This window comes from Chamaea fasciata, unplaced genomic scaffold (genome assembly GCF_029207755.1).
Source record: "Chamaea fasciata isolate MVZ Bird 193981 ecotype frontalis unplaced genomic scaffold, bChaFas1.0.hap1 SCAF_21, whole genome shotgun sequence".
In the NCBI taxonomy this organism is placed as follows: Eukaryota; Metazoa; Chordata; class Aves; order Passeriformes; family Sylviidae; genus Chamaea; species Chamaea fasciata.
In genome coordinates this window covers 3,443,971-3,471,880 of record NW_027094106.1, presented here as the reverse complement: position 1 = coordinate 3,471,880, position 27,910 = coordinate 3,443,971, and the positions used below count along the sequence as shown (strand labels likewise).

Sequence of the window (27,910 nt, the reverse complement as noted above, 5' to 3'; positions counted from 1 at the left end):
TGAGCAGTGGCTGTTCCTGATGAAATTAATTTCGGGTACAAAAGATGAACTTTAAATGTCTCCAGCATATTTTGAGTATCAGTTCTGCTATAAAGAACTCTTTTGCAAAACTTCTGCTGTCAGCTTACGCTTGAACACGTAAAAACCCTGCCAGAAAGCTGTTAATAAATATTTAATCACTAAGACCTCTGCTAGAAATGCCAGTTTTGTAACAACTCTTTTGGCAGTGAAAAAAACATTTCACACTTTGCAATGTCCTTTACACAGGGACCACCCAGAAAACCATGTGAGCAATTAAAAGCTGAGTCTGCCTCTTTTTATCTTTGGTTCAGATTATGCTAAATTCAAGATAGGCTTCAGCACTCACATTTTGACTGGGTGGGAATGGCTCTGGAAGGTGCATTATTTTTGCATCTCCGGTTAGAATTGGAAGAGAGAAATGTGTATTTGCACATACAGTGGATAATTATCTAATTGAAGTAACGTTTCCTCTGAAAGCTCGATAGCCAGATTTCATCCCAGTGTTGCAGAAATTGTAACCAGTTGGTCTTTGATCATTTTTCTGATGAAGAGTCACCTTCTTGCACAGAGAGCTGGGTGTAGGTGGCTCGTTGTGGCAGCTTCAGAGTGCCCTAATTTAAATATAACGAAATTTCCCTTCACTGAACAATTTACATGTAAGGGAGGCTTTGTAGAGCCTTGGTGAGAGCAGCATGAAACGTTTTGTTTATGGTTGTAACTCGTGCGCCCCGTGGCTCTTGTACTGTCGATGCACAACTACACATTTGTGTGTGTGTGCAGACTTCCCTCGTGCCGGAGCAGGATCCCTCTTGCATGGACTGTGACAGGGCTTTAAGCCAACACATGAATTCCCAATGGGGAATTCACCAACCCTCCTTATTCCATTCAAGCACCAAAAAGTTGGAGGAATTACATTTTCCAAGAGTGCAGTGAAGTTGTGCCTGCTGTGTGCAAACTGCCAGTGCTGGAGCATAAGAAGTGGTTTTGTTCTTACTGCATTAGACAGGAGCTCCAGGTTTGGCCACTAGCACTAGTGACCTCGGGCTATTTGCTGCCTTTGAAACTTGTTGCCACCTTTTTCAGAAAAACCAAGGGCTCACAGTTTGCCGTGCCTGCTTTGAGATTTCCCTGGCAGCACCTGCCGCTTCCAGCGCGCAGGGTTATTCCTGTGAAGGCTCTTTGCTCAAAGGAAACCCTGGACTTTTTTTTTGGGGCACCCTCTGAACCTCAAGGGGAGTGCCCTCAGTGCTGTGTGTGGTTCCACGCTGTCCAAGCCTCCTCCTCTGCCCACAGGAGACCAAGTGACCCTTTGGGGTGGGTTTGTGCAGGCGTCGCTCGCGGAGCCGCGGGGCTGGGCAGCGGATGTTGGGGTTGGTGATTCACAGGGGGACAGGAAACCAGCAACTGCTCACCAGCCCTGGAGGAACCTCCAGCCCCGGCAGCTGCTGCCCAGAGGTGCTGGAGCAGCTGGGACACATCGGGGAGAGCGGCAGAGGCTGTGGGTAAGGTGGGTGAGGGAGGGAGGGATGGGGAGAGCAAAGTGCCCGAAGTGCTTGGGGCTCCTGTGGGGACAGTGGGGTGTCCCACTGAGCTCAGAGATCCCAGGTCAGACCTTGGTCACCATTTAAAGAAGTTCAAGGTCATCCCTGTAAAACCTCTCTGAAAAGCAGCGTAGTGGATGTTCCCTCCTCCCTGCTGCTCCAGGCCATCACCAGCTCCAAGGTAGGAATTACCAACTCTCTCTTCTCCGCCCCGTTTAGACCCCTCTGGACCTGAGCTGAGTCCATCCCACACAGCCTGGATTGTCGGTTTTACTGTACTCTTCTTTACATCTCCTCGTCCATCTGCTGATGGAAGCGTGGGCTTAATTACATTATTTCTGCATTCACATCTTCTAAAATATTCTGGAAGATTCAGTCTGTGCTGAGCTTCCCTCATCCCTGCATGGTCCTTCTGTAGCTTCTGGGACTGCTGCAGCCCACGCTGCTCCCCCTCCAAAGCCCAGTCCTTAAAATAGCTGATTCAAACAACACTTCCTGGGTTTTCCATTGATTTCAGAGCTGACTGGCATCAATGTATTTATTTTACTTCATGTAAGTGCTTGAAATAGCTAATTCTAGATAGAAAGAGATCTGGTTTTGCAACAGTTTTCTCTTGTGTGAGCAATGTTCAGTGTAATATGGGCCATGAGGCAGATAATTCAGCAGAAGAGGATAATTTGGGGATAATCTTGTCTGAGATTGGCTCATTTTCGTGGTTCTGGAGTCTGTAGTTACACAGGGGTTGCCTGTGTTGTTAACGTGGCATCCCCTGGGCTCCCAGTGGAAATGAATGCTGCTGTGAGGCTTCAGTGCTGCCTGGAACAGGGAAGTTACAAATACAAGATGTATCTGTGAGTTACCTTCTTGTGCTGCCATGCCTGCTGTGATTGGGGTTTTGCACCGTATTTTCCACCCAAGGTTTTAAAAGCATTTTCCAAAGTTATAATTGATGTGAGCGTTGGTTTATCAATTCTAATTTTCCCCTTTTATCATATGTTCTACTGAAATGCCTCTGTTGGCACAAAAGCCTGATCTGCCTGAATGGCTGTAAAAACCCCAGACTTTAACTCTATGGCAGCAGCTTTCCTAAGAAGCCTGACACTGGCATAAATCCGGTAGGAAATGAGATGTGCAGACCTCTGGAAAGGAGCTTTTCTGAAGGCTCAGCCCTGGCCATTGAACTCATTCCAGCCACAGGAGCTTCCTTGGTGTGAGACTTTCATTTCTGAATTGTTGGGACTTTCTGTGGCAATCTGTGCCACACAGGCAAACAGAAAGTGGAGCTGCTTTTCTTAGACATGTTAGAGACGTTGACTCAAGCTGAATATTGCATCTGTTCAACAAGTCAGTGTGCTGAATTTCATATGGTGAGTCTTTAAATACACTCTCCACTTCATTTTTCATGCCAGTGACTCATCCTACCAGCCTGAATTAGAATTAATTTACTGCAAACTGGTGCAGACCACAAAACTTTCTGGAGGGGAGAGAAAGTGGCTGGTTTATATTTGCCTTTCAGGCATGTTTTGATTGATGGATAGAATGCATAATATAAATACATGATTTTAGTCTTTATCTCGCAGTGTGAACTCAGGGGTGGGCTTGAAGTCTGCAAGGGGCTAAAATATCTCAATCAGAAATTATCTCATGGAAAACCAGGCATTGCTGAGGCCCCATCAGCACATTCCTCACTCGCCTGGTTTCTCAGCAAAAAGTTAAAGTTCACTTTAAGTGCTCTTGCAGGTTTTTTTTTAGTGAGCTTTGTGCCTCTTCTGCTGCTTTTGGGAAGTTCTTCCAGACTTTCCATCCATTAGGAATTTTATTTCTAGCCTGTGCATATCCAGCTTATATCCACTCATTTTATAAGCTTTTATTTCAATTCAAAAGTTTTATCTCACTTTGTTGTGCTGCTCTTGGACAGATGGATGGTGAGTGTCCGTGTCATCTTACTCTCCATTTCAGTGGAATTAAAAGCAAAAGACCTTTTAATCTTCCTGGATAAAACCACCTCTCCTTCCTTTGGATCTTCGTAGTGAGCCTGGTTACTGGGGTGAATCCTTAAATTAGGACAGGACCTGGCACAGAGTACAGAAGCTTTTGCATGTTCATTAACTTTCCCAATTTTTTTTGGTAAGAAAAAGCCTGTCTCCTTGATTGCTAAAATTATCTGAGGCCAGAGGAGGAGCAGCCCCTGTTGGGGAAGATGAGCTTCCCCCTCTGAAGGAGAGCACAGCTGTGTCCACACCCCAGAGTGTTTCTCTCCCAGGAATTGCCTGTCTGGAGCAGCTGCTCCTGAGGGATTTGTGGGGTCATGGTGCTCGGGGTGTGCCCTGGTCCCACTGGCTTCCTCTGCACAAAAAAGGGAAAAAAAACAGGCAAAAGGAGAAGAGGGAAGTGCATGAACAGAACAGGGCATTGCAACACTATCCCAGTGTCACTCCTAAACAAGATGGGAGCCTGTTTTCTCCCTGAGTGTGGGTTTAGCATCCTGACAGCAGAGCTGGCCATCCCTGAACTCCACACGTCCTTCTGTGAGGAATTTGTTCTCTCCAGCTCCCCGAGGCAGAGTGCAGGGAAGCACATTCAGCCTTCCAAATATTTTATTTATATCCTGCTAGCCGTGAGTAAGTGCTTCCAGCCTTCTGCTTGTCATAAATCTGTTCATCACCTCCTTCTGTCAGCTTTGCACCCGAGCAGGCCTTGTCCCAAAAGAAAGGATTTTCCATGGACTTGGATATTTGGGGAGCACGAATGATCTCCAGGCTGATGGTGTTTATGTGACTTTCTTGGTGGGGTGGGACACCCCATGTCCTGTTCATCAGCCCCTCAAATACCCACTTTTTGTGTCCCCGGTGAGTGGGGGCTCAGGAGCAGACAGGTTTTGCTGCCTCACTGCCCGAGACCAAAATAAAACTGGCTCTGGAAGGGAGAAGGAGGCCTGCCATGCGATGGGACAAACCAGGTCACCGCTGTCAGGTGCCTTCAGCTCTGCCTTGCCTTCACTTTAAAGGAAAAAAAAGAAGAAAAAAAAAAAAAAAGAAAAGAAAATAAGCTAGGAAACCTTCAAGAGAAGCAGCAGCATTGCAGCCCTTTGTATGTTAGTCACCAGCACTGAACCAGCTTCCCTCAGCTGCCTCTTGGAGACGCTTTAGAGATGATCCACAGCTCATGATTTCCATGGGGGATGCTGAGCAAAGGAAAAAACGATGGCAGAAACCACATGGTTTTGGCAGGGCTCTTTTGGGTTCTGGTCCTGCACCTCTGGGGTGGGTGCGTGGAGGTCTGGGCACTTAAATTTAGAATAATTCATCTTCTTCAGAAAGTGCTGCAAAAAACTGTGCAGGGAAAGAGAGGCCTCTGGGGGGCTATAAAAGGCAAAACCATGGTGGGGTGAGTGCTGGGAGCTGCCAGGCCCTGGAGAGCCCAGAGAAGCTGGAACGTAATAAGAATAAGCCCAGTGTGGTCTCAAAGCCTCATCGAGGTGACTCCTGGACACTCAGATGGTGTTTGGGGACCTCTGAGAAGATGCTGACACCAAACCCCTTCAGCCATTGCTCCTGGCTTTGCTCAAGGTCTGTCTGAGTGGAAATGAGGGATTTTCCTTCCTCTCCTTTCCCTGCCCCATGCTGATTTACACCATGATTATTTTCACTGTGCTCTAGAATTAGGACCGTGGCACAGGACTGAGACTTCAACGACAAAGTGGACCACAAACCTGCCACCAACATGCTCAGCTGCAGTTCCAAGGGCCTGGCAGGGACAGGAGGGGTTTGCTCAGCCCCCACAGGCTCAGCTGCCATGGGAGGCTTTGGGTTTTCTCCAAGGTGAACGGGCTGTCAGAGCAACTTCCAAACTTCTGCCGAGTTTGGGCAGAGAAATGTTGTTTTTTCCACTTTAATCAGGCAGAGGCAGAAGGTGCTGAGCAGGGCAGAATCAAGCTGCTGCTTTCTATTGTCCGCTACTGGCATTTGTTGCATTATTTTGAATTATTTTCATTATCAATTGCTATAATATGTCTTTCCTCCTCTATCCACCACGATAATACAGGCTCAAGTTGTAATGAGAGAGGTTGAAGGTACAGTAGGAAATCTTCCTGCCAGCCAGAGTGATGATGTACTGGCCTTTGGCATGTTGAAGTGTCTCCATCCCTAGGGAAAAAAGGATGTTTTTTAAAAACAAAAATAAATTAAAAATAATCTGTAACTAAAGAAAACCTGACCCTGGGGAATAGGAATGGGCTGAATGATCCATCTCAGTGCCAGCAGGCTGCTTTCTGTGATATTTGCAGGATGTTTTGTATTTTAAAGGAAGAAGCTGAAGCCAAATCGAGCTGATTATTTTAAAATGTTAGCTGCTGTTTGTGAAAAAGCCTGTCATGGAGAGGAGGGGAAGAGCCGGTGGCTGAGCCAGCTCGGTGCACAGAAAGTCGTGCGGAATTTAACACTGGAAGTCGCTCTGAGCTGCAGGAAAGAGCCAGAGCACTTTGTGCAAAGGTCTTGATCATTTAAATATTGCCCAGTGCCTGCCTTTTGCCCTCCCTTCTAGATATGAAAAACAGCGTTGGGTGGCAGTGGGGTGGGTTTGGGGCTGGGAATGAGCAATTCAGAGCAGTGCAGGAAAGGGCATTGCCCCTCTCACTCAACCCCGAAGCCCCCCGTGCATCCTCAGCAGCCCCGTGGGGGTGTGAGGGCGAACAGCACCTGGTTTTGGGGGGCAAAAGCTCTCTGAGGGATGTCCCCACACCCCCGCGTACCCCCGAAGCTCACGGGGTGCCCTGGCGTGTGTTTCAGGCCGGGGCTGGCCGGGCCATGGTGCCGCCGGAGCTGTGGGCGGCCGCGGCGCTGATGCTGCTCGGCGCGGCCGTCAGCCTCTGCATCAGGTGCCAGCGCTCCGGTGAGTCCTGCCCGCCCGCTTCGTGTCCTGCCCGCTGCCCCGGCCGCCCTTTCCTCTCCCTTTCCCTTCCCTCTCCCCCGCGGTGTGCGTTCGGCTGTGCTCGGCTGGGTTCCAGCTCGGCGGGGAGAGCCGGGAGGGAAGGAGCCCCAAAGCTGCAGCCGCCCTTCCCTGGGCGGGGGTGACCCCGAGGGATGCGCCTGGGAGGATTGACTCGGGTTACACAAATCCTGCGGAGGGTCTGGAACAAAGGGGCGGGCAAGGAAGGGAATCTGCGGGATAAATTCATAGAGAGAGTACGGGGAGCACACCGTGGGGTTTGAGCCCCTGCCTGAGCCTTGGGTGGGTTTTCATGGGGGAGAAGCTGCTCTTTGGGGTTTGGGGGCAGGACTGGCTGCTTTGCTCTGTGGGGTTTGAGACGGAACCCACAGTTTAAACATAGTTTGAAAAAATTTAATCAAAACCCTACTGCGACTGCTGCTCGCTGCCTCCGCCGCCCTGACCTGCTGAGGAAGTTTTGTGGGTGTATTTTATTGGCCTTTCTGATCTCTAAGTCCCAAATCACCCTTTCTAAGAGCTTGTTGTTCCCTTGTCTTCCAGCTACCAAACGGGAGACACAGCTGAGTCAACGGAGGAGCCAGTAAGTTGCCTTTCCCAGTCGTGTTTTTTCTCCCCCAAACAACTCACCCAGAGCCAGACCCAAGCTGAAATCTGGGTTTATAAAAAAATAAAATAATGCCAGGATGGGGTGCAAGCCCCCGTGTGCCCCAGCCCAAGGTGCTGCTGAAGGGGCAATGCCTTTGCAGAGAATAATCCAAAATTAACCTGAAGCTCTGACTGTGATGTCACCGAGTCATTAACTAATTGGGAAAGGTCTGGGAGAGAAGGGCGAGTTGTTATCCTGCTCCGTTGTACCCTGAGATGAGATAGAAAGGTTATTTACTTCCTAAAGAAGCCCCTGGCCTTGGCTGGTGCTGGTTGGACCGTGTACCAGAGCAACCACTGACCTGCAGCACAAGAAATGAAGGAAATGCAGTGTACACATGTGCACTGCCCCTTATTTCCTTCAGCAACAGACAAACCACAGTAAATGATGTTAGAAAAAACCAAAGCTGGGTTGTAAGCTTTGTTACAGGAGCAAACGAGGTGCAGTGGGGCTCTGCAAAGGGTTGTGGATTCTGTTTCTGTGGGGAAAGCTCTGGAGTGATCCATTGTAGACTGATGGAGCACCCACTGAAGGCTCCGTCCCCCACAGGCTCCATCCCTCATGGGCTCCTGCTGAATTGTCCCAACTTCTTGAAATGTATACCTGGGTTAGGTGGTTTGGGTTCAGGTTTGTGGTGTTGTGTGCTCTTTTTAGAGGAGTGCTTTGGGTGTCTTGCAAGCAAAATGTCTTGGCTCTGTTTGGGTTTTTTGACAGCTCTCCCACCAGCCCTGGGCCATGAGTCCCAGCTGGGTATGGAGCAAACTCAATGAAAAAGGGGAAAAGCGTTTCCAAAATTGGAATTAATAAGTAACTGTGTAGAAACACCTGCAGTAGAAAAGGTGTTCAGTTCTCTGGTGTTCTGAAAAGCAGCTCTCCTATTAACTAAAAAGTAAAGATGTAACTGGGCACAGGTTATCACTGATAATGTTATTTTATTCATGTTGATGTTAAGGGATGATGGGAGGGGCAGAGGCAGCAGTGGAGGTGAAGCAGTGGGGTTTGAAGCCATTTCATGCTTGAGCATCCGTTTTTTTTTGTGGGTAAAAAGGTTCTTCTGGCCTTTGGTGGCTGATGCATCAGAATGGGAATTATCCTAAATGACGTTTTCCTCATCCCTGGATCCTTCCCTTGCTGATGTTGGCTGCTCTATCTGGTGGTTCAAAACCACATCTTGTCTTTGAAGGATCAAAGAAGAGCCCAGGAAGATTCTCCCAGGTCACACAGGCCCTGCAGGACACGCTGAGTGATGCAGCTTGGCATCTTGCAGAGCCCAGCACGGTGCTCTCTGCCCTCCACTCACCAACCAGTCAGATGTCTGGCATCTGTTTTCCTTGTCATAAACCCCAAAATCCAGCTGAGGCTGTCCTGCTGTTTCTTCCAGGCTCGAAAGCCAGCCAAGGTTTGCAGTGATCCGATCCCATACCAGTGAGTATGAGCATTGCCTGGGGCTCGTGCTGTGAGGGCCCTGCATGCATGGGACAGGGGGAAGTAACCTTCAAATGGGCACCTTGAGGCCAGGCCACGAAATGGTGAGACCTGCATTGTCCAAGCCACCTTGGATGCTTCTAGGTATGTGAGTTCTGAGCTCGAGGAAACAAATGCCCTTTCCATTGAAAATAATTCTCCAAAGCGATGTCGTTGAGAAGTGACACCTCAGCTGCTGGGGCTCTTGGAAGCATGCAGTGCTTTCACCCTGTGAAAACGAAGGTGTGGGTGACAGGAGTGACTCATTCCTCATCCCCCCTCACTGCTTCCTGCAGCAGGTTGGGTTCAGAGCTGAACTTTTGAGCTTTATGCCACAACGAGCAGCTGCCAGGTCCATGTGAAATGTGTCCGTCTGCAGGTGGCTCTGCCCTGCCCAAGGACTCTGCTGGCTCCAACCAGCAGGTCCCTCTACAAGCCTTTCATCCCAGCCTGACCAACGCTCTCAACTGCACCTTGCAGTGTGGAGGGAGGGGAATGGCCCCCAAATCAGGCAGGTTTGGGGGACAAGAGACAACGAGGCAGCAGCTGGGATTGTAGCTTCCCCCAGCGAGGGTTTGCAAGCTCGGTGGTCTGCACAGACACCAGCTTTTTCTCTGGTTGTTTCTTGTTTTGACCATTTTTGAGCATTCAAGGAACAATTTGGAAGCTATTTTAGGATGCATTAGGAAAATGCTTCCCAGTCCTGGGGATTCCTCTCTGGTGGATGTTCTGTGCTCTTTGAAATATCTGCTGCTGCCATAATAATTAACATGGTAATTCTGTTGTTGTTGCCAACAGCAACCCGAAGGCTGGAACAAATTAAGGAAACTGAAAATTTACCAATAGCAAGGTAGGAAAAAAACCAAATAAAATTTAGCTCTAGAGCCAATGTTGGATGAAGTTCACCATGATGAACATATAAGAACATTTGGGATTGCATTCTGGGCCCTACAGATGTGGCTTGGGCTGTATTTTAGAATCAAAGAATAGTTTGGGTTGTAAGGGACCTTTGAAGGTCATCTAGTCCAACCCCCTGGTGAGGAGCAGGGACATCTTCAACCTGATCAAGTTGCTTCACCTATTGATGGTCAATAGTATGTTTAGACTTTTTCTGGATTTTCTTCAGTCTGACTGCATTCTTTCTGGCAACTGATTAAATCAAAGCCAGGAAAGTGGGCTGTGGCTGTACATAATAGATACATCATGAAACAAAAATGGCCATTATTCACTTATGAGCAGTTTGGTGTCATAAATCCCCTTCTCCCCATCACCAAAACCCTCAGTAACTACACAGCCATGATAACGGCTGCAATATTCAAGCACAGTTATTCCCATCTTGGGATTTTACCCCAAATTCTTAATCTCCCCTTGCTGTGTGTGTGGTTCATAACCTCGCAGGGAGGTTTCATGGATGGTCTGTCTGATGGTGTGTAACTGCTGGTAGGGTTGGCTCAGACCCAGGATTTTAGGTCTCTTTTCTCTCTTTCAGGAAAGCCATTGAAGAGCTCAGTGCCTGCCATCACAATGGATATGGTGAGCAGCTTCCTGGGACAGGGACAAATACATGAATCACAATGGGGTTGGAGTTGAAAAGGACCTTGAAAATCATCTTCCAACCCCTGCCATGGGCAGGGACACCTTCCATTAGACCAGGCTGCTCCAAGCCCCATCCAACCTGGCCTTGGACACTGCCAGGGATGGGGCAGCCACAGCTGCTCTGGGCAACCTGTGCCAGCGCCTCACCACCCTCACAGGGAGAAATCTCTTCCCAATATCCAATCCAACCCTGTCCTCTGTGAGTGGGAAGCCATACCCCCTTGTTCTGCCACTCCCAGCCCTTGTCAAAAGTCCCTCTCCCCTTTAGAAGGGGCTCTGAGGTCTCCCCAGACCCTTCTCTCTTCCAGGCTGAACAATCCCAGCTTTCCCAGGCTGTCTCCAGAGCAGAGGGGCTCCAGCCCTTGGAGCATCTTCGTGCACCCCTCTGGACTTGCTCCAACAGGTCCACATCCATCTTAATTTGGGTCTGAGTTTGAAGCCCAGTCCTCGTCCTGCTGTGGCTGACCAGTCCTGGTCAGATCCACAGGCACAGGTTATTTAAAATACCACCCCTGGCTGTCCCAGTTCCTGTACCCTGGAGTGTCCAGCCCTGCAGCCATGTGCCCTGACCTCAGAGCCGAGTGGGGGTAGAGCTGCTGCTGCTGAAGTACTTGGTGCCTCCGTTGTCCAACTGCTCCCATCACTCAGCTCGAGTTCCTGTGTAATGTGCCCCTCTCTTGTCCCTAGGGAGCAGGGACGAGTCCAGGTACCAGAATTTCCTGGCAGGTAAATGCTGCAGCTCTGTGTCTGGGGCTTTGGGAAGGAAGGCTGCCGAGGGGATGGGAGCTGGCAGGGAGCACACAGGCGGCCAGCCCTGCAGCTGGCAGAGCTCTGCCTGGGTCCATTTAGAGATTGCTTTGTGAGACACACTCTGATCTCATTACCGGGCAGGGCGGAGGGGGATGGACGCTCCCCAGCCCCCTGCTCCCTCCCAGGGCAGTGTGAGCTGGTGCTTGCCCTAAGAGGATTATCGGTGTGTGCAGAGCTGTGCTCTCCTTTCCCAAGCCAGGGAGCATATTCCCCATCTCCCTGCCAGCTGCCAGGATGCGTCCATGATGAGTGGAGCTGGGGTTTTCTCAGGAGCTGGGGTGGATCAGGGCTGTGTGCTCCAGCCGCCTGGCCCTGCTGTGGACAGGCTTTGGGGCTGTGCCAGGGCTTTGTGGCTGCTGGGGATGGTGGCTGTGGCTGTGTTGGGGAGGGTTGTTCAGGGTGATGCCACGGTGGGGTGCTGACAGCAGACCCTTGTTCTTGCAGAGAGCTGCCTGCAAGAAGAGACTGCCTATGTGTAAGTACCCTGTGCTGCCACCAGCACGGTCCAGTGGAGCCACACTGGTCCCAGTGCTGTCCTGGTGCTCCCACAGCTCAGCCTGGGAAGGCTGTGCCGGGCAGGAGGAGCTAACAGTGCTGCTCTTCTCACAGGGAGCCCATATCTTTGGGTCACTACTACAACTGCACCAGGTTATTCAGTCCACCCCAGGGTAGGTCTCCAGGTAAGTGAGGTGGGTTCCCTCATCCAGCCTGTCCCATGGAGCTCGTGAGGCTGTTCCTGCTGAGCTCTGTGCATCACTGTGTATGGCCTGAAGCAAGTGTGGGTCCAGGAGATACATTTATTAAAAGGGTGTAGCAGAGCTGTGGGATCTGAGGGATGTCCAAGCCCCCATCAGTCCATCTGTTGCCCATAAACACGACAGCCCAAAACCACTGGTGATTGTGCTCCTGTGGGAGTGACCACCCAATCCCACTGCACTCAGATATCCCATCCCTTGGTCACCACAAGGACTAACAATTTTTTAGCTAATCTACATTTCATTGTGGGAAACAGCCCCCTCCTGCAGCTGCTGAGGGATCTTCCCACATCACTTACACTTCTCTAGGTCCTTTGTCACTCCTCTTTCTTCTCTCCATCAGACAAAGGTGAGGATTCCTATTCCTATGAAAATGTCATCATTGGAGCATCTCAAGGCTCTGATTCAGGTAAGCGAGTTGTGTCACAGATTTTGTGTGTCACACAAAGTGCAGAGAAGGTGACCTGCTTAGCTATGAGGGACCTGGTTCTTCACAGCTCAGCCGTGGAGCTGGCACACAGGGGCTGCTGCACACAGAGCAGGCCTGGAACATTTCCCCTTTCCACAGGAAAATGCACGTGGTGATACCTCCACCCTGGTGCTTTTGACTTGGTGGTTTCTGCAGCAATTCAGGAGCTTTGGGGTCTGCATCTCTAGGTTTTTAGTGTTGTTTTAGCCAGGATGGTTATGGCTCTAGCTCCTAGCTCAGGTTTCTCACCAAATCCAGCGCAAGAAGGCTGCAGCCCGGAAGCTTCTGGAGGATGACACTGAACCACACTGTCCCTTCAGGGCTTCCAGCGTCAGTCCTGGGATGTTGCAATCAAAATAAGAAGTCAGTTTCGTTTCCTTCTGTGAGTTAGCACACGCTCTCTGCACTGCTGAAGCCTGCCCTGCTCCTGCCTGGCTTTGTGCAGGGTGATTAGAGGAGGCAGGAGCAGCAGGGACCTGTCTGATCCCCATCCGTGCCTGCAGATATCCAGGCACGTGGCCAGGGCTGGAAAAATGATGAGGCAGCATCAGCAGATCTGTGCTGGCTGGAGACTCAGCCACGTGCACGGCCCAGTCAGGGTGCAGTGGTAGGAGGGGGTTTCACAAAGGCCCTTTTTTAGTCCATTTGTCCTGTCTAAACTGTTCCCTGTCACAGATGACGCTCTAGACTATGAGAACAGCACGGCAATACACACGTGGAAACTCCAGCAAGGGCAAGGTACGTCCTCAGCTGTTATTTGCTGTTTGGGGATGGGGCTCGGGGGCAGAGTGCCTGGTGAACTAGGCCAGTATAGACCATGCAAAGGCAACACAGCCGTCACCCTTGTCTTGAGTTCATTTTCCCCCAACTGTCCATGATAAACATCCAAGGCAACGTGCAAATTGCAACAGATTCCTGCAACTGAATGCTGCTGTGCTGGCACGTGGTGTTTGTCCTACTCCAAAGGGCACCATTTGGGTGGCTGTGCCTAAACCCTGTCCATGGGATGCTACAGAAAAATGTTTCTCTTCAGGTGTTGCATCCTCTTACATTTGAGGTCGCCAGCGGAAGCAGAGCCGTGTAATCCCCCGTGACACAGAACTCTGTGCACACACCCAGTGTGGTCAGCCCGTGGCTCTCCTGCTGTAGGCAGGGGCTCTATTTCTCAAGCTGACCTTTTAACCACAGTTTCATTTAACGTGTGGCTTCCTGTGAGGCATGAGGGTAGTTCTGGCCTGGGGGATAGTGGGGAGTGTACACACATACATTTAAGAGCTTTGTGTCTCTGGTGTGAAAGTTGTCTAAGCAAACTGATTCCTGTTTGCACACTCTCGAGATTAAATCTTTTTTGGCTCTGAAGAGCTGCCCAGAGTGTTTGCAAATTTGCTGTGATCATTTTGAAGCCTCTTCAAGGAGACCTTGACACTGATCTGAGTTTTCTTAGCCCAGGCACAAAAACATGTCAGCACCAAAGGCTAAATATTGGCAGGATGCATGGTGTGTCAGTGGTCTGTGTGTTTTTACATCAACCCACTCACTGATAAATGCTTCCCATGCTCACCCACAGCCTCGCTGACAGAAAGCCTGGATGATGAGCCAGACTACATCAACACTGGTCCTGCGTCAGGCCTTGCCCTGCTGTCAGAGCAAAGGTAGGAGCACAGTAAATGGTTGATATGATAGTGTAGGTGGAAGGATTTGGTTTATGGTGTTTATTTAGGGGTGGGAGGATTTGGTTTATGCCAAAGGGAGTTCAGCTGGAGCTCTGCCCTTGCTGGCAGCACCAGCACAGCAGCCCACGTGGGCACTGGAGGAGTGTGAGGAGCCCGCCCTGTGCAGGGCCTCATCTCTGGCTGATGCCAAGCTGGCGAACGTGGACCATGGAGAGAAATTTGTCCAAGTCCATGTCCCAGCTCCAGCACTGCCCTCCTCCAATAGGCACAGGAACTGCTCCAGAGCAGCTTGAGACAGCTCTGCTCCATGCTGTGGGCAGGGACACCCAGAACCCCTGCTCTGAGCAGGGATTCCCTCAGCTGAGCCCTGCCTGCTGTGCTAAAACCACGTATCCTGCCCCATTATCAGCACCAACCTCATGCTGCTGATAAAGAATTAGTCAAGGCAGATAAAGCAAAAAAAAACATGGGAAGGTTGCATGACACTGAGGGACAGTGAATGATGTGCTGGTTAGTGCTGGTCACCCTGCTCCAGACTGGACTAGGACTCCAGCTGGGAGATGGACTGGCACCAGTATTGCTCTCCTCGTTGGGTTTTTACTCTCTTGAGCACCTATGGAGACCCAGTGGGATTGTCCTTATGCCACGTGCCAGCTGCTCTAGTTTTATAGGGTTTTATATTCCCCAGACTGTAGGCACCAGCAGTGGGCAGACTCCCAAAATCAGGTCTTTCTGACGCCATGCAGAATACTTAAGATTTGTGCCCACCATGCAAAGCACAGCCATCCTATTCTGCACACTATGGCATTTGCTTCTGCTGGACATGGAAAAACCCAGCCTGAGGAACCTGACCCTGCCATGTCTTGCTGCCAGGCATCTTTCTGCCATTATAATGATGCCTCTGTTGTAGCCTTTGCTAGCAGAGTAATATTCTGAAATCTCAACGTCCAACCAACAAGTGCCAGCAGAAGTTCTCCACCAAGGGAGGCTGAATTGAGAAATGGGCTCCTGGTGCCTCTGTGCCTCCTGCTCTGATCAGGGATCATCCTCCAGGAGCACAACTGGGGTTTATGCATAGACATGGACATTTGGTAGTGTATGTCACTACTCGTCCCTGGAAAGAAAATGTGTCAGGCAGCAGAATTATGTTGAAAGCAGGGATTAAAGGTCAGTGGACTCACTGGTTTTTCTCCTCTTATTTCAAGAATTCTGCATGAAGTCTGAAGAAATCTTTTGTTGAGCTGTAAGAGCACACCCAGAGAACACGCACACAGGGAGAGGGGAGATTTCCATCCCTCAGTGAAATCTCTTCTCCAAACTGCCTGCCATGACGCAGAAGGGGTGTTACTGAAAGGAAGAAATGCACTGCTTGAAGCCCCAAGGAAGTCCAACTGCAAAACCAGCAACTGGAGAAAGCACTCTGCCCACAGCAACCACGGGCAAGCCCCAGGCTCCTCACCCCAATCTCATTTCCCTGCATGTCCCCTCGAAGGTGGCCAGTCTGGGCAATGTTTGCTCCTGTCAGGCATGAAATGAATCCTTAACTTGCTGAGCAGTAACACAGCCAGCTACTTAATCTGTCAGGGTGACTCATGCACCGTGGTATTAAGCCACAGGGATTACAGTTCTGGTTTAGTTCCTGGGCTCTCCTACAGAAGCAGTTTCCTACGTGAGAGGAACTGGCAAGGCTGAGGCTGTGTTTATAACAGCAGTGGTTGTCTGGAGCTGAATGAGATTCCAACCTGTTCACAAAAGCTAAAGAGGATTAAATGCCTGCCTTATCCATGGCTTGTAATTCACAGTGTTGGTCTATGGCAGTTTTCCTCATGCTTCAGTATCTGTTTTATAATGATACGAAGAACCAGCAGCAACTGTGAGAGTCAGATCCACAGCCACCAGCCTCACAAACTGTACCAGTCCCTCAATAGGGAGTTGGAACATCATCCCAGAACCAGAATCCCTATCTCCTGAGCCCTGATGTACAGACCTGGCACTTCTGGAATACTTATTTATTAAAACTGAAAAACTTCCAAAGAAAATGGGGTGTTTTGCTCTGGTTTGCGCTGATACATGTCTGCATGATCAGGTGACACAGAAATGGGAGGACATGAGGTGACATGGAGTGATGTGTAGGATCATATGGGGAGAAAATGCATTAAAAGCCTTGCTCCTCAAAATCAGATCAGGAAACTGTGTTTCAGGAAAGAACACAGCCCACACTCACGGTGAGTGAGCAGAGAAGGGGAGCTGAGGGTTAGAGAGATGTGGAGTGGGAGAAGGGATGTCAGGTGCTTCCTGCTGCAAATGACTTGGCTCTAATTTTAGCAGAACCACCAAGAGACCACAGGTGCCCACCGTTGGTGTAGCTGAAACAGGGGGTGGGTTAGAGTTCGGCTCAGGATGTTTGCTAGTGGTTCCTACAAATGCTACAAGTTCCCACAGGACTTTTACAACAGAGAAAATCTAGTGCACTTCAGGGATGCACACAGGCAGGGAGCTACAGCCTGGTTTTCTGCTCACACCCTCAGGTTTCCTGATGGTCAAATGCTCTGCAGAAAGTCTGCACAGGTGCATGGCAGCAGGGTCCCCATGAGCCAGAGGCAGAGAGTGACAGCCTGTGCTGGCTGTGCACAGGCTCCCAGGCAAGCAAGGGGTGCTTCTGTCACCGAAATCATGCCTGTACCTCACAGGGCTATGAGACTGTTGGCATTCATCCTCAGCGCCTGAAGAAGCTCCCACTTCCCGCGAAGTGCTGCAGAGTGGGTTGTTTACTGCAAGGGTGAGCTGGTTCTGGGTGATGTCTGGTGATGTTACCCACTGGTAATGATTCATCTCCCAGCCAAGGGAGCCATTCATGAACAGGAGATTAGCAGCACTGACAGATCCTTGGCACACAGCAACACATCCACCTGGAGACCTCCCAGAAAGTTCTAGGCATTAGGTCAGTGCCTGGTCAGAACGTGAACATACAAGATTTACTGCTCTCCTCACTAAGCAGGGAGGCAGATTACACCAGTTAAGATTTTCTCGGTACAAGGTTCAGCCATTGCCAAAGTCTGAGTCTGAAAGTCGTGGAGCCAAAGCAGGCAGGGCAGAACTGGATGTGGAGAATCTTCCCTTCACTTCCTGGGGTGTGAGCAAATCCCCCTTTGCAGCTCTCCAGATCAGTCAGCTGTGGTGAGGGGTAAATCCTTGGCTTTGTAAAGCTTCTGGAGCACTTCTCAGCCAGTCATCTCATTACCATCTTCCATTCCCTGGAAGGTATCCAGGGTATCCAGGGACTGTTTCAGGAACTCCCACCAGCGTTATCAGTCTTGCTCTGAACAGCCTCACGGTTTTTCTTTGCAATGCGTTTGAATGTGTGTGTTCATTGCCATGCTGCCCTTTTGGGACTGGCTTTAGGTGTGCAAGGATTTCTGGTGCTCAACCAGAATTGCTAGACACTGTTGTTTGAACCTAATGCAAGGAGACTTTCATCTCCCCTGGGTCCACCTCTCTCTCTTCACATTAAGTAGGCAGTCAAGTGAGAAAGTCACTTCCTGTTTTCAATTTAAAATGCTTTAGAAAAGTAGTTCTGGCTGGTGCAGCTCTGAAAATGGAGCTGGGGAGTCTGTGCTAAGTGCTGGAAAGCAGCAGCTCTGCACTCAGAGGGGGGAAAAAACACCTTTGGAGAGCAGGAGGTGTTGGTGGCCTCTGGGATCAATACCAGTCCTCTTCTGAGGAAAAGTGAGTGTGATTATGTCCCTGCAGAGCTGGAAAGGATTAGACCAAAGGAGAGTCTGCTCCAAACTGGAGCTGTGAAATGCAGCTACTGAATATAGTTGAGAAGAAACCCTCTGAAACCAGGTAGGAACAGGAACCATGACCCTCCATGTTCCTCACCCTTCCACTGGCACCACCACTGTGGGACGGCACATCCCACAGGGTAAAGACTGGCCTTGAGTCATCCAGACAGTGTTTGCTGGTTTATGAAACATCCATGGAAACACCTCTTCCTTCCCCATTCAGCAATGAACACATTAAATGAGAAAGCAAAGACGGAGTAGGCTGGCTGTGATGCGTAGTCAAAGGAAAATTAACCTTATTTAAATTTTTGGGGACAAAAGCTGGGATGCTGTGTCTGTAGAGAACTCAGCAGCTCAAGCCTCAGCACTAAAGTATTAGTTGTGTAATTAATAGAGTTTGTGCTGATAGTGGCTCACTGGCTGGGAACCAAAGCCTGAGTTCGGTACATATCTAGTGAAGAAAGAATACTTTGTGCATTACATCCATTATTCCAAGCGCTGTTTGCTGCATTCCCTGCACTTTAGCTGCCAATCCTCTTGCTCCCCTGCACGTTCAATCACAAAGGTTTGTCTGCAGGCTCTGCCAGAGGAGCTGCAGGAAGACTTGAGGGGGAAGTCACGATGCCAGCAGCTCTTGCTGCTGAAACTTGTGAGCCCTTTGGGTTGTCAGAGAACAGGAGGGTGTGCCCAGCCCCTGCCTCAGTGCAGGACCAGCCCCCAGGCTGGAGCCAACTGGTGCTGCCAGGAAACATCCATTTGGCACTGAGACAGCTGCAGTGGGGAACTGAACACTTGGGGTGGAAATCATCAACAAAATGTGCAGAGTGAAGTGCAAGCACCAGCAACTTGTGCCTCTGAACTCTTTTGTGTGACTGCTGTAACCAGACCATGCCTAATTGCAAGGCTTTGACACTGTCTCCCACAGCATGTTCCTGGAAAAGCTGGCAGCCCGGGGCTTGGACAGGAGCACTCTGCTGTGTTAGGAACTGGCTGCATGGCCGGGCCCAGAGAGTGGTGGGGAATGGTGCTGGATCCAGCTGGGGACAGTCACCGCTGGTGTCCCTCAGGGGCCTGTGCCGGGGCCAGTCCTGTTCAATATTTTTATTGATGACATGGATGAGGGTATTGAGTCTCTCAGTAAATCTGCAGATGACACCAAGCTGGGAGCATTTGCTGATCTGTTGGCAGGTAGGAGGGCTCTGCAGAGAGACCTGGAATGGTTGGATGGATGGGCAGAGTCCAATAGGATGAAGTTTAGTAAGTCCAAGTGCTGAGTCCTGCACTTTGGCCACAATAACCCCCTGCAATGCTCTAGGCTGGGGACGGTGTGGCTGGACAGTGCCCAGGAGGAAAGAGACCTGGGGGCACTGGTGACAGCAGCTGGACATGAGCCAGCAGTGTGCCCAGGTGGCCAAGAAGGCCAATGGCTCCTGGCCTGGATCAGGAATGGTGTGGCCAGCAGGAGCAGGGAGGTCATTCTGCCCCTGTGCTGGGCACTGGTGAGGCCACACCTCGAGTGCTGTGTCCAGCTCTGACCCCTCAGTTTAGGAAGGACGTTGAGACGCTTGAGTGCATCCAGAGGAGGCCACGAGGCTGATGAGGGGCTGGGAACACAAGTGGCACCATTAAGAAATGTGTAATGGTTCTCCTGAATGTTTGGTGAAAATACCTTCCCTACCCACAAAGTGGCAGTTGCTCAATGTGTCTCAATTATAACTTCAGTAAATGTTGTATTTTGTGTAAAAAAAATGCTTCTTGGTCTTGGTAAGATCACTCGTGACCAGGCTTGATGTGTTACCCCAAACAACAGGATTCCATTTTTGTTTCTCCTGCTTAGGTCTCAACACCATGGACATAAGCAGTTTTGCTGAGTGCACTGGACAGACCTTAATTGCTCTGGACTGTCACAGTTCTCTCTTGGTTATAAAACACATACAATTTCCTGGATTAAAGTAAATTTTAGAGCTTTATTGGTCTAAATAAAAAAGCATGAAACATTTTTTTGCAACAAAACCTGGTTTCTTCCCAGCAGGCTTGAGGAGGTGCCTAGCTGGCTGCAGGGGCTGCAGTCTTCTGGCAGAGCCGGGCCAGCAGCCCAGCCATTTGTAAAAGGGAGTTCACGCCCTCTGCTATCTTCATGTGAGTGTACCCAATTTCCTGGGGACAGAGACATTGTCAAGTCTTCTGTTTACTCCCCCAGTCTGTGTATATGTTACAAATGACTGAACAGAACATCCCCCTTACTGCTAAAAGACCAGCTTTGAGTCACTCGTGCCTCAGAGAATCTATCTCCTCCTATAAACCAACTAAAATGCCTTTTGTTTTTAAAATCAAAGCCTGCATTTCCCCACTTCCTTTATAAGAAGCAAGGTGCCTGCATACGAGGACAGGTTTCAGATATGAAAAGTAGTTCCATTGGCACCAGCTTACTGTTCGTCAACTCTGTTAATTTAGTATTTTACTATCTATTGGACTAGAATCAAGTATGCATTGAAAAACATTTTCAAGGAGTTATCTGAGGCTTTGATATAACTAATAAATTCAACATTGCATCTGCTATTAATTTTAGCTGATCACTGAAATGACTTCTGGCACTTCTGTGGGTGTTCAGATGCTAAACTTCAAGTGACTTCTCACTGACAAACTGATGATGCAGTGGGAAGGAAAGCAGTAATGAGTCAAGGAGCACTCTCTTAGTGCTAATATACACCAAAGTTTAAACAGAAACCCCTGAGGCTGCCCCTGATCACATCCTCTTCTTAAAAAGGCCCAAAAGGTCCCAACAGGAGCTGAGTTAATACTAACCTTGATAAATTCCAGCTTCAGATATTCTGGCATTTGAAAGGTCTTGCACACACGGAAGATATTGCCAATGACATCTTCTGGAGAGTATCCAAGGCGCCACAGGTGGGCAAGAATCTGTGCAGGCAAGAAAAATTTATCTGCCAGCTGAGTCAAGGATATTCACCTTTGGAACAGCTGTATATACTCACTGAAATTGAATGTACTATTTATCATCTGATTTAACCTCAAGCATCTAGTAATTAATTTCACTATAACTTCTCTTTTTGCTTGTCAGCTTATTTATCTGAACAAACTCCTGCCCAAAAGGGATTTAGTTTATCAACTCATCTACATGGTATTGCCCTTATCTTAAAAAGCAACACACATTGTGAATCCCTCAAAGCAAACAAAAAATTTTGTAGAGAAAGAATGCCAGACCATAGTGACACAAGACATGAAAACCAACCTTGTATGCTTCGTCAATATTTGCATTTACACAGTGCTGTATCATTTCCTTTACAAGCAGAGGATGAGGCTCGTCACACACCTGTATCCAAAAGAAATATTACACTTAAAATATCAGAAGTCTTCGCATTAAACTTCTGGTATTTTCACCAAGGTTCTATGGAGATGAAGTACTGAATCAGAAATATTCCATAATACAGAATAAATTTTAAGTAATCTGACTTTTCAGACAGTCTGTCTTGGCTGACTCAACAGCATGAAATGAGAACATCCAAGTAATAGATTCCCAAGTTACCACTGAAATTTCCCTGCAGTTACTGGATTTGTTGATTTGAGAGACTTGCAAAGGTCTCAGATGTGCCACTAGGGATGATTTTTCAAAAGGCACATGGGCTGTAACTGCTACATACCCAGGGCTGTCTGCAAACTAGCAAAAAGGCTTATGTGTCCAATGGAATCACACAGCCATGGGACAGTCTTCTGGCAAAACTATTTTATGCTATTACTGACCTTAAAGACATTTTCACTGTTTATGAAGCCAAATCCAGAGTATGTGGACTGTAAGTTGTTTAATGCCTGTGAAAGAAAAAAAAAATAAGACTTAATTTATTTTCTGAAGTGCTGTACTTCTCACTCCCCTCCTCAGGATGAAAGGCACCTTAGAAAATTAGGCCAAGTGAGCAGTTTGCCATTTAACAACAGAAAAAAAAAAAACAACCATAAATTTATGCTGACTTTATTTCCTCCCACAAATTTGGTATCCACTTCCCACCAACTCACTTTTAAGGAGCATTTTAAACTCTCACAAAAGCAAACAGTTTTGTTACTCTTGGCCCTCAAGTCACATCCTCCTTTGCTTTACCTCTCCAGAGAGAAATCCTTGAAAGCTGCAATTCAGAAGTTTTTTGCTTTAAATAGAAGCCTTTGTTTCATTGTCTCTCTCCTTTTACCTGTCTCATATCACCTTGGGCTGTGAAGATAATGGCTTCTAGTCCATCATCTGTATATGCCACATCTTCTTTCTCAACAATTTTCAGTAGCCTGGCAAGTATTTGTGCATCTGTCAGCTTGGTGTAACGCAGCACTGCACACCGGGACTGAATAGGTTCTGAGGACAGAGATGTGTCATTAGCTTCTCTCTCTTCTTCCCAAACAACACCACAACCAAACATATGCCTTCAACAAAGTTTCCAACAAGAAAAAGGACATGGTAAGGTCCAAGCAGAACACAGCCTCTCCTTAAGCACATACAGTTGTTACAGTCCTTCCCTTGAGCCCAAATGTGCCACTGGAGTTTTCCCAGATATGTGGAAGTATATACAAAGCTCAGCTTCCTCTGTTCTCCTGCATTTCTGAACAAAGATGTTTATGACGTTATTTTTTCAAGAGAAGTCTAAATGTCTGCAATGTGTTTACCTATAGGCAAAATGAAGATAATAATTCAGAAAGAACAAAAAGAGTTCAATACCTAGTAAACAATTCATCAAACATCCTAAACTGTAGCAGAGTTGGATGCAGATTAAGCCCAGAGCATGAGAAATCTGTTTCTGCAGTCACATATGGCACTATCCATCAAAAAGGGCTGCTCAGAGGGTGCCCTGACTACACAAATAAACTCCTTTATCAGCTGAAGTACAGGTGGCTTAACTTTTTAGAAATCCCATGTTTTCTTGCAGCAAGCTGCATTCAGGTATTTCTGGAAGCTGCCTTGGAAGTGAGCCAGCAGTATGGAGAACATATGACATGAACACCCAGGAACCAGCAGCACTTACCTATGATTTTGTCAGAGGCATTGCATGCCAGTGCAAAGCGTGTGGTTTTGGAATAAATTTCCATTGTTCTTCTCAGGGCTTGCTGTGCTCCATCTGTCATGCTGAGGGGAGACAAGGAGTCAGCACAGATTTTGTTCTTCACTCACTCATAGGTGCAGCCTAAGAACTATTTTCATACAAGCTGCAGAGTTTACTGATATAAAGCTGTGCTTTGTAATATTCTGATTTGATAAGTTAAGCAGCTTTTTCTAGTCATGTGGACAAACCACTCTGCAATGCAGGTAGTCACAGAGACTTCTATAACGTGCAAAATGACATCCATGACATGCAAAATGAAATCGTTAATGCTCTGGAGAACACTGCTAACAGTATGGAGGAGGAGAATGTCCCATTTTCATCCAGGGAAATTCTCAAAATGAGCCAAACTCTTTCCAAAGAGAAAGAATCCCAGAGCCACAAAATGGTTTGGGTTGGAAGGCACCTTAAAGCTCATCCAGTTCCAACCCCCTGCCATGGACAGGGACACCTTTTCCTAGATCAGGTTGCTCCAAGTCCCATCCAACCTGGCCTTGAACAGTTCCAGGGGTGGGACATCCTTCCAGTAAACTTCTGTGTTTCATATCCAGAGCATTCCACGTCAATATTCGGCATCTCTTTTGAAGCAATGATCTCTTCCTGCTGTGAGTACTCCCATAAGATCACTGTTCAATCCATATTCATTTCCTAACAACTTATTTTGACCAGCTTGATAGAAACACTCAACACTGTCCAAGACTGGAGCTCCACAGACATAACAAGGAGAGATGCAGCACATTTCACACAGTAGCTGAGGTCAAGAAAAAACAACATACCTGTCTGCTTCATCGAGGATGATTATTTTATGCCGTCCTTTTGGAAGTGTGACCTTTTGCTGGGCAAACATTTTGATTTTGTTTCTTACAACATCAATGCCTCTGGAACAATAATTCAATTGATTCATGATCAGTTGGGTGAAAATACAGAATAGATTTTTTTCAGCAGCCACAGCAGCTGAAGTGCTCCTGGTTCTACCACTGTTTGTTCCTGCCCCTTCAGCTGTTTCAGCACAACTGCTGTGGAACCATGCCTTAAGCCAGACTGTCCAACTGATTTAGATTCAAACACCAACAATCCTTGGCTTTGGGGGTCATGAAGAAAACAATTTAACGTTCGCAATATAAATATACACAAAGCCACTAACCTTACTTGCAGCACCACCACAAAATGACTTATGTTTGGCACAAGGGAAGGGTAATAAATAAACAAAGGCAGAAGCGTGTAAGATTGCTTTGCCAGTTCTTCTTACAGCTCCATCCACAGCCCCAGCTGTAGCTCAGAAGAGTTTAAGAAATACAGCTGGATAGACTGAATCATATCAACACAACACAGACACTTTTCTGAAGAGAGTCCATTCAAAGACCTACTTTTATTAAGAGAGGATTTTCCTTTTTTGTTCTGTTTAGAAAAAGAATGTTGGGATTCTGTAGTTGCTCTATAACTGATAGTAACAGAGGAGGTAAAGTGTATTGTGCTCAGACAACCCACCAAGAAATGTCAGAATACTTCAGGATGGGTCTGAACAGAACTTGGGAAATATAATCTGCTCTTAGTGCCTGAATCCTTGGAGTACAGTCAGTGTCCTCTACACACCTAACACCCTGATCCTACATTTTAATCCCCAAGTGCCCTTATAGCCCTAATTCCTCTCACTCTAAGCACTGAAGAGTTTGAGTATAAACTCCCTGTTCACTTTTCATTCTTAGGATCCTCATGAATGCAGTGAGAAACTTAACTCTTTCGAATAAATTTGAGAAAAAAAGTACTATAATGGATTCTGCACTCTACCTGTTCATATTTTCACATATGAAAGTATCTCTAAAGTTTATAAAACATCAAGAAATAATATCTGTGTTGATGGGTGGACACCAAAGACTGCCTACCTTTTAGTTGGAAAGACTGCACTAAAATAAGTCTTAGAGGCCTTACTATAGCATTAAGCCTATCAAACTGGCCTGGGTTTAATGAAAACTTGCTTCTTCATTAAAAATGTGGTAAGGTTTATTCATTCTCACCTGTCATTTGAGGCATTCAGCTCCAGAACAGCATCCTTCAGTGCAGGACCAAGCAGAGCACGAGCCAAACACAGGATACTGGTGGTTTTACCTGTGCCTGGAGGGCCCTAAAAATGTGACAATGCAACAACTGCTGGTGAGTTTAATGCAATTTTCTAAGCTGTGCTGTCTACAAATCTCCTCAGTCATGAAAAAAGTTTGCAAGAGAGGAATTGCAAAGAAAGCATCAGCCTGGAAACTGTGCCTGAGCTCAGGATTCTGCTCCTGACATGCTGCAGGGAGAAGCATAGGATGTGTTTCAGCAGGCACCTGAGGTAGATTTAAACTTGTTTCCCTGTTTATTCTGCCAAGAACATTGCTCCAAGACCACACATCTCCCTCAGCAGTACACTCAGGGACAAAGCTGATCTGTACTGGGAGGCCAGCCTGGCTAGATTTCAAATCCAGGACCAACACTGAAATACAGCACAGCACAGCAATACTCACAGCAATTATAATATTTGGCACATTCCCCTCTTTTGCAAAGACCTAAGAAAGAAAGATAATAAGAAATCATGTAAGAAAAAAAAAATTACTATGAACAAATAGTTTCAATTCTGTTCTATTTTAAGCATCAGAAAGAAACTTCTTTTGTTACTCTCATATTTTCATTTTTTGAACCTTGCTGCTTTCATATGTTTGTTTTTTGAATTGAACTGTTAGAAATCAGCCCCTAGAATAATAGGGAAATATTAAAAAGCACTTAATGCCACTGGTCTTTAGTACTCTTGCCTTTCCTTTGCATCTGTTTTAATTATATACTTGCTAGTATAATTTTTCTGTTAACAAAGACTGTGTTCACAGATAAATTTGTCATAGAATTGTACAATCCTGGAATAGTTAGGGACCTTAAAGCCCATCTCATTCCAACCCCCTGCCATGGACAGGGACACCTTCCACTAGACCAGGTTGCTCCAAGCCCCATCCAACATTGCCTTGGACACTTTCAGGGAAGAATTGATATGGCAAACATTTCTTTAAAAAAAAAAAAAACCAAACCCATTATATTTCTTTCTGTTCTTATATGAATTTCATTTATTAATTGAAACAGTATTATATCTCTAAACTATGTCAAATGGTCAAATTTAAACATCCCAATTGAAGAAGGCAAATTTCCTTACACACCACTCAAATATCATGTAAAACTTGTAATTTTTTAAGTAAATCAGGAAGCTTCCTTCCACGTACTCAAGTATGGATGTAAAAATACAATCGTGTTTTTACTAGCCTGTGGATCTATGCAGAAACACGTTCTTTTGAGATAACATGTAAAAAGGTACAGGGACAGGTACACACCTCCAACCTGCTCACTGTATCTTCATTTCCAACTATTTCGGACAGTTTCATGGGCCTGTATTTTTCCACCCTGTAAAAGTAAAACTCCACACACTTCACCACATCCAATAACACTTTAATAGTGCTTTAGAGGGATGGAGGATTATGTCAAGAGCGCGCATGACAAAGACAGCTGGACATGTCTTCAGTGCAAGCGCTGCAGGGTGTCTGTCATTGCCAAGCACAGCATTCCACAACACTAATCATAGAGAATCCCAGAAAAATTTCCAGTTTGGCTTGGAAAGGACCTTAGAGACCATCTCATCTCATCTCATCTCCCTGCCGTGGCACGGACACCTTCCACCGGACCAGGTTGTTCCAGGTCCAATCTGGCCTTGGACACTTCCAAGGATGGGGCAGCCGCAGCTTCTCTGGGCACCTTGTGCCAGGGCCTCACCACCCCGAAAGGTTTTACTTCCATTGGTATAAAAAAGTAAAAGGCAGGACTTAAACAGGAATTCGGTGTCTCAGCCTGAGGCAAGAAGCCACCCTGTGTGTTGTCAACAGAGTGTAGGGCTGACTTTCTCTGCGTTACAAAGGAAAACAATGGATTTTTTTCACTGTTGATTCCTGGAAGTGTTCAAGGCCAGGCTGGACGGGGCTTGGAGCAATCCGGTCTAGTGGAAGGCGCCCCTGCCAGGAGGCTGGAACGAGATGGCCTTTAAGGCCCTTTCAAACCAAAACCATTCTGTAATTCTGTGATTCCTGCCTTCCCAGCCCCGGCAACAGACAGGACAGGTCACAGGGCGCAGGCAGAGTCCCCGATTCCGGGTCAGACCGAGCTCCTGCAGCCCGGCGGGCCCCGGGGCACAGCCTGGAACACGAGGCTCTGGCCATGGCCGGCTCCCCCGGCTCCCCGCGGCCGCCACAGCCCAACCGCCGCCTTCCCGCCACCAGCGCCCCGCCCTCAGCTCATTGGCTATGCCGCACGCGGGCCCGCCCCCTCCCCGCTCTGCACCAATCACCGCGCGCCCCGCCCGCCCCTCGCCCCGCCCCCGCCGGCTCTGGCGGGCAGTCATGGCGGCTCGGCGCGGCGCCGCTCCCCGCCGGCTGCCGCGGCTCACCAGGGCAGCTCGTAGTGGCCGCTGCCGCCGCCGGGCGCGGCCCCCGCGGAGTCGGCGGGTCCCCGCTTCTCGCCTGCCGACGGCCCGGCCTTCTCGTCCTCCGCCATATCCACCTCCATGGCGGCGCAGCTGGTGCTCCCGGCCCGTCTCCCCGCCGCCGCCGTGAGGGGAGGGAGGGCCGCGCTGCCGGCACGCCTCCGGGGCGGGCCTGCGGGGGTAGCCGGGGTGTGCGCTCGCCGGGCGGTCACCGGCTCCGGTGGCTGCTCGCTGAGGCGGGCAGGCGGCAGCGCAGGCCCCTGGTGGTCGCGCCGGACCGGACCGGACCGGACCGGGCCGGGCTGGGCTGGGCTGTATACAGCTTGCCCAGGGAAGCTCTGCCTGCCCTGTTCCTGGATGCGTTCAAGGGCAGCTTGGATGGGCTTGGAGCAATCTTGTTTACTGGAAAGTGTCCCCATGGCAGAGGGTGAAATGAAAAGAGCTTTATGATCCTTTCCAACTGAAACCATTCTGAGATTCTATGATTCTAAATGTTCTTTTCCACGTTAAGTAAAGGTGGGTCATCCACCTAAGTCAAGACTCTTCTTTTTCCTTAATTGATAATTTTGATGAAGTGTTACAGTACTAAGTTCATTGGTGCCCCTACATGCTACCACC

General features: G+C 48.3%; 2 protein-coding genes across 2 annotated transcripts; one reads left to right on the top strand and one right to left on the bottom strand.

The window, feature by feature from the left end:
* The first annotated feature begins 1,383 nt into the window (after positions 1 to 1,383).
* On the top strand, positions 1,384 to 15,943 carry LAT2 (linker for activation of T cells family member 2). The gene is given in 15 exon segments (XM_066202109.1): positions 1,384 to 1,407; positions 1,409 to 1,432; positions 1,434 to 1,523; positions 6,350 to 6,452; positions 7,050 to 7,089; positions 8,537 to 8,580; positions 9,418 to 9,469; positions 10,109 to 10,152; positions 10,903 to 10,941; positions 11,470 to 11,500; positions 11,635 to 11,705; positions 12,124 to 12,189; positions 12,925 to 12,987; positions 13,817 to 13,901; positions 15,128 to 15,943. Coding segments are annotated over 15 exon segments (795 nt in total). The 3' UTR covers positions 15,147 to 15,943.
* A 3,702-nt stretch (positions 15,944 to 19,645) lies between these two features.
* Positions 19,646 to 27,425, bottom strand: RFC2 (replication factor C subunit 2). Its single transcript, XM_066201672.1, has 11 exons — positions 27,257 to 27,425; positions 26,154 to 26,223; positions 25,305 to 25,346; positions 24,819 to 24,925; positions 23,580 to 23,681; positions 22,729 to 22,829; positions 21,907 to 22,064; positions 21,467 to 21,532; positions 20,958 to 21,038; positions 20,513 to 20,626; positions 19,646 to 19,864 (listed from the first exon to the last, which is right to left on the bottom strand). Exons 1-11 carry the CDS (start codon positions 27,373 to 27,375, stop codon positions 19,754 to 19,756), a joined length of 1,071 nt encoding a protein of 356 aa, XP_066057769.1. The 5' UTR covers positions 27,376 to 27,425; the 3' UTR covers positions 19,646 to 19,753.
* Positions 27,426 to 27,910: the final 485 nt, after the last annotated feature.

Excerpts from the sequence above, each read along its gene's own strand:
- RFC2 (XM_066201672.1), bottom strand. The coding sequence starts at position 27,375 with ATGGAGGTGGATATGGCGGAGGACGAGAAGGCCGGGCCGTCGGCAGGC. Across the intron at positions 26,224-27,256 it reads GGCCACTACGAGCTGCCCTG|GGTGGAAAAATACAGGCCCA; the intron begins GTGAGCCGCGGC and ends TTACTTTTACAG. Across the intron at positions 21,533-21,906 it reads CCCAAGGTGATATGAGACAG|GCATTAAACAACTTACAGTC; the intron begins GTAAAAGGAGAG and ends TTTCTTTCACAG.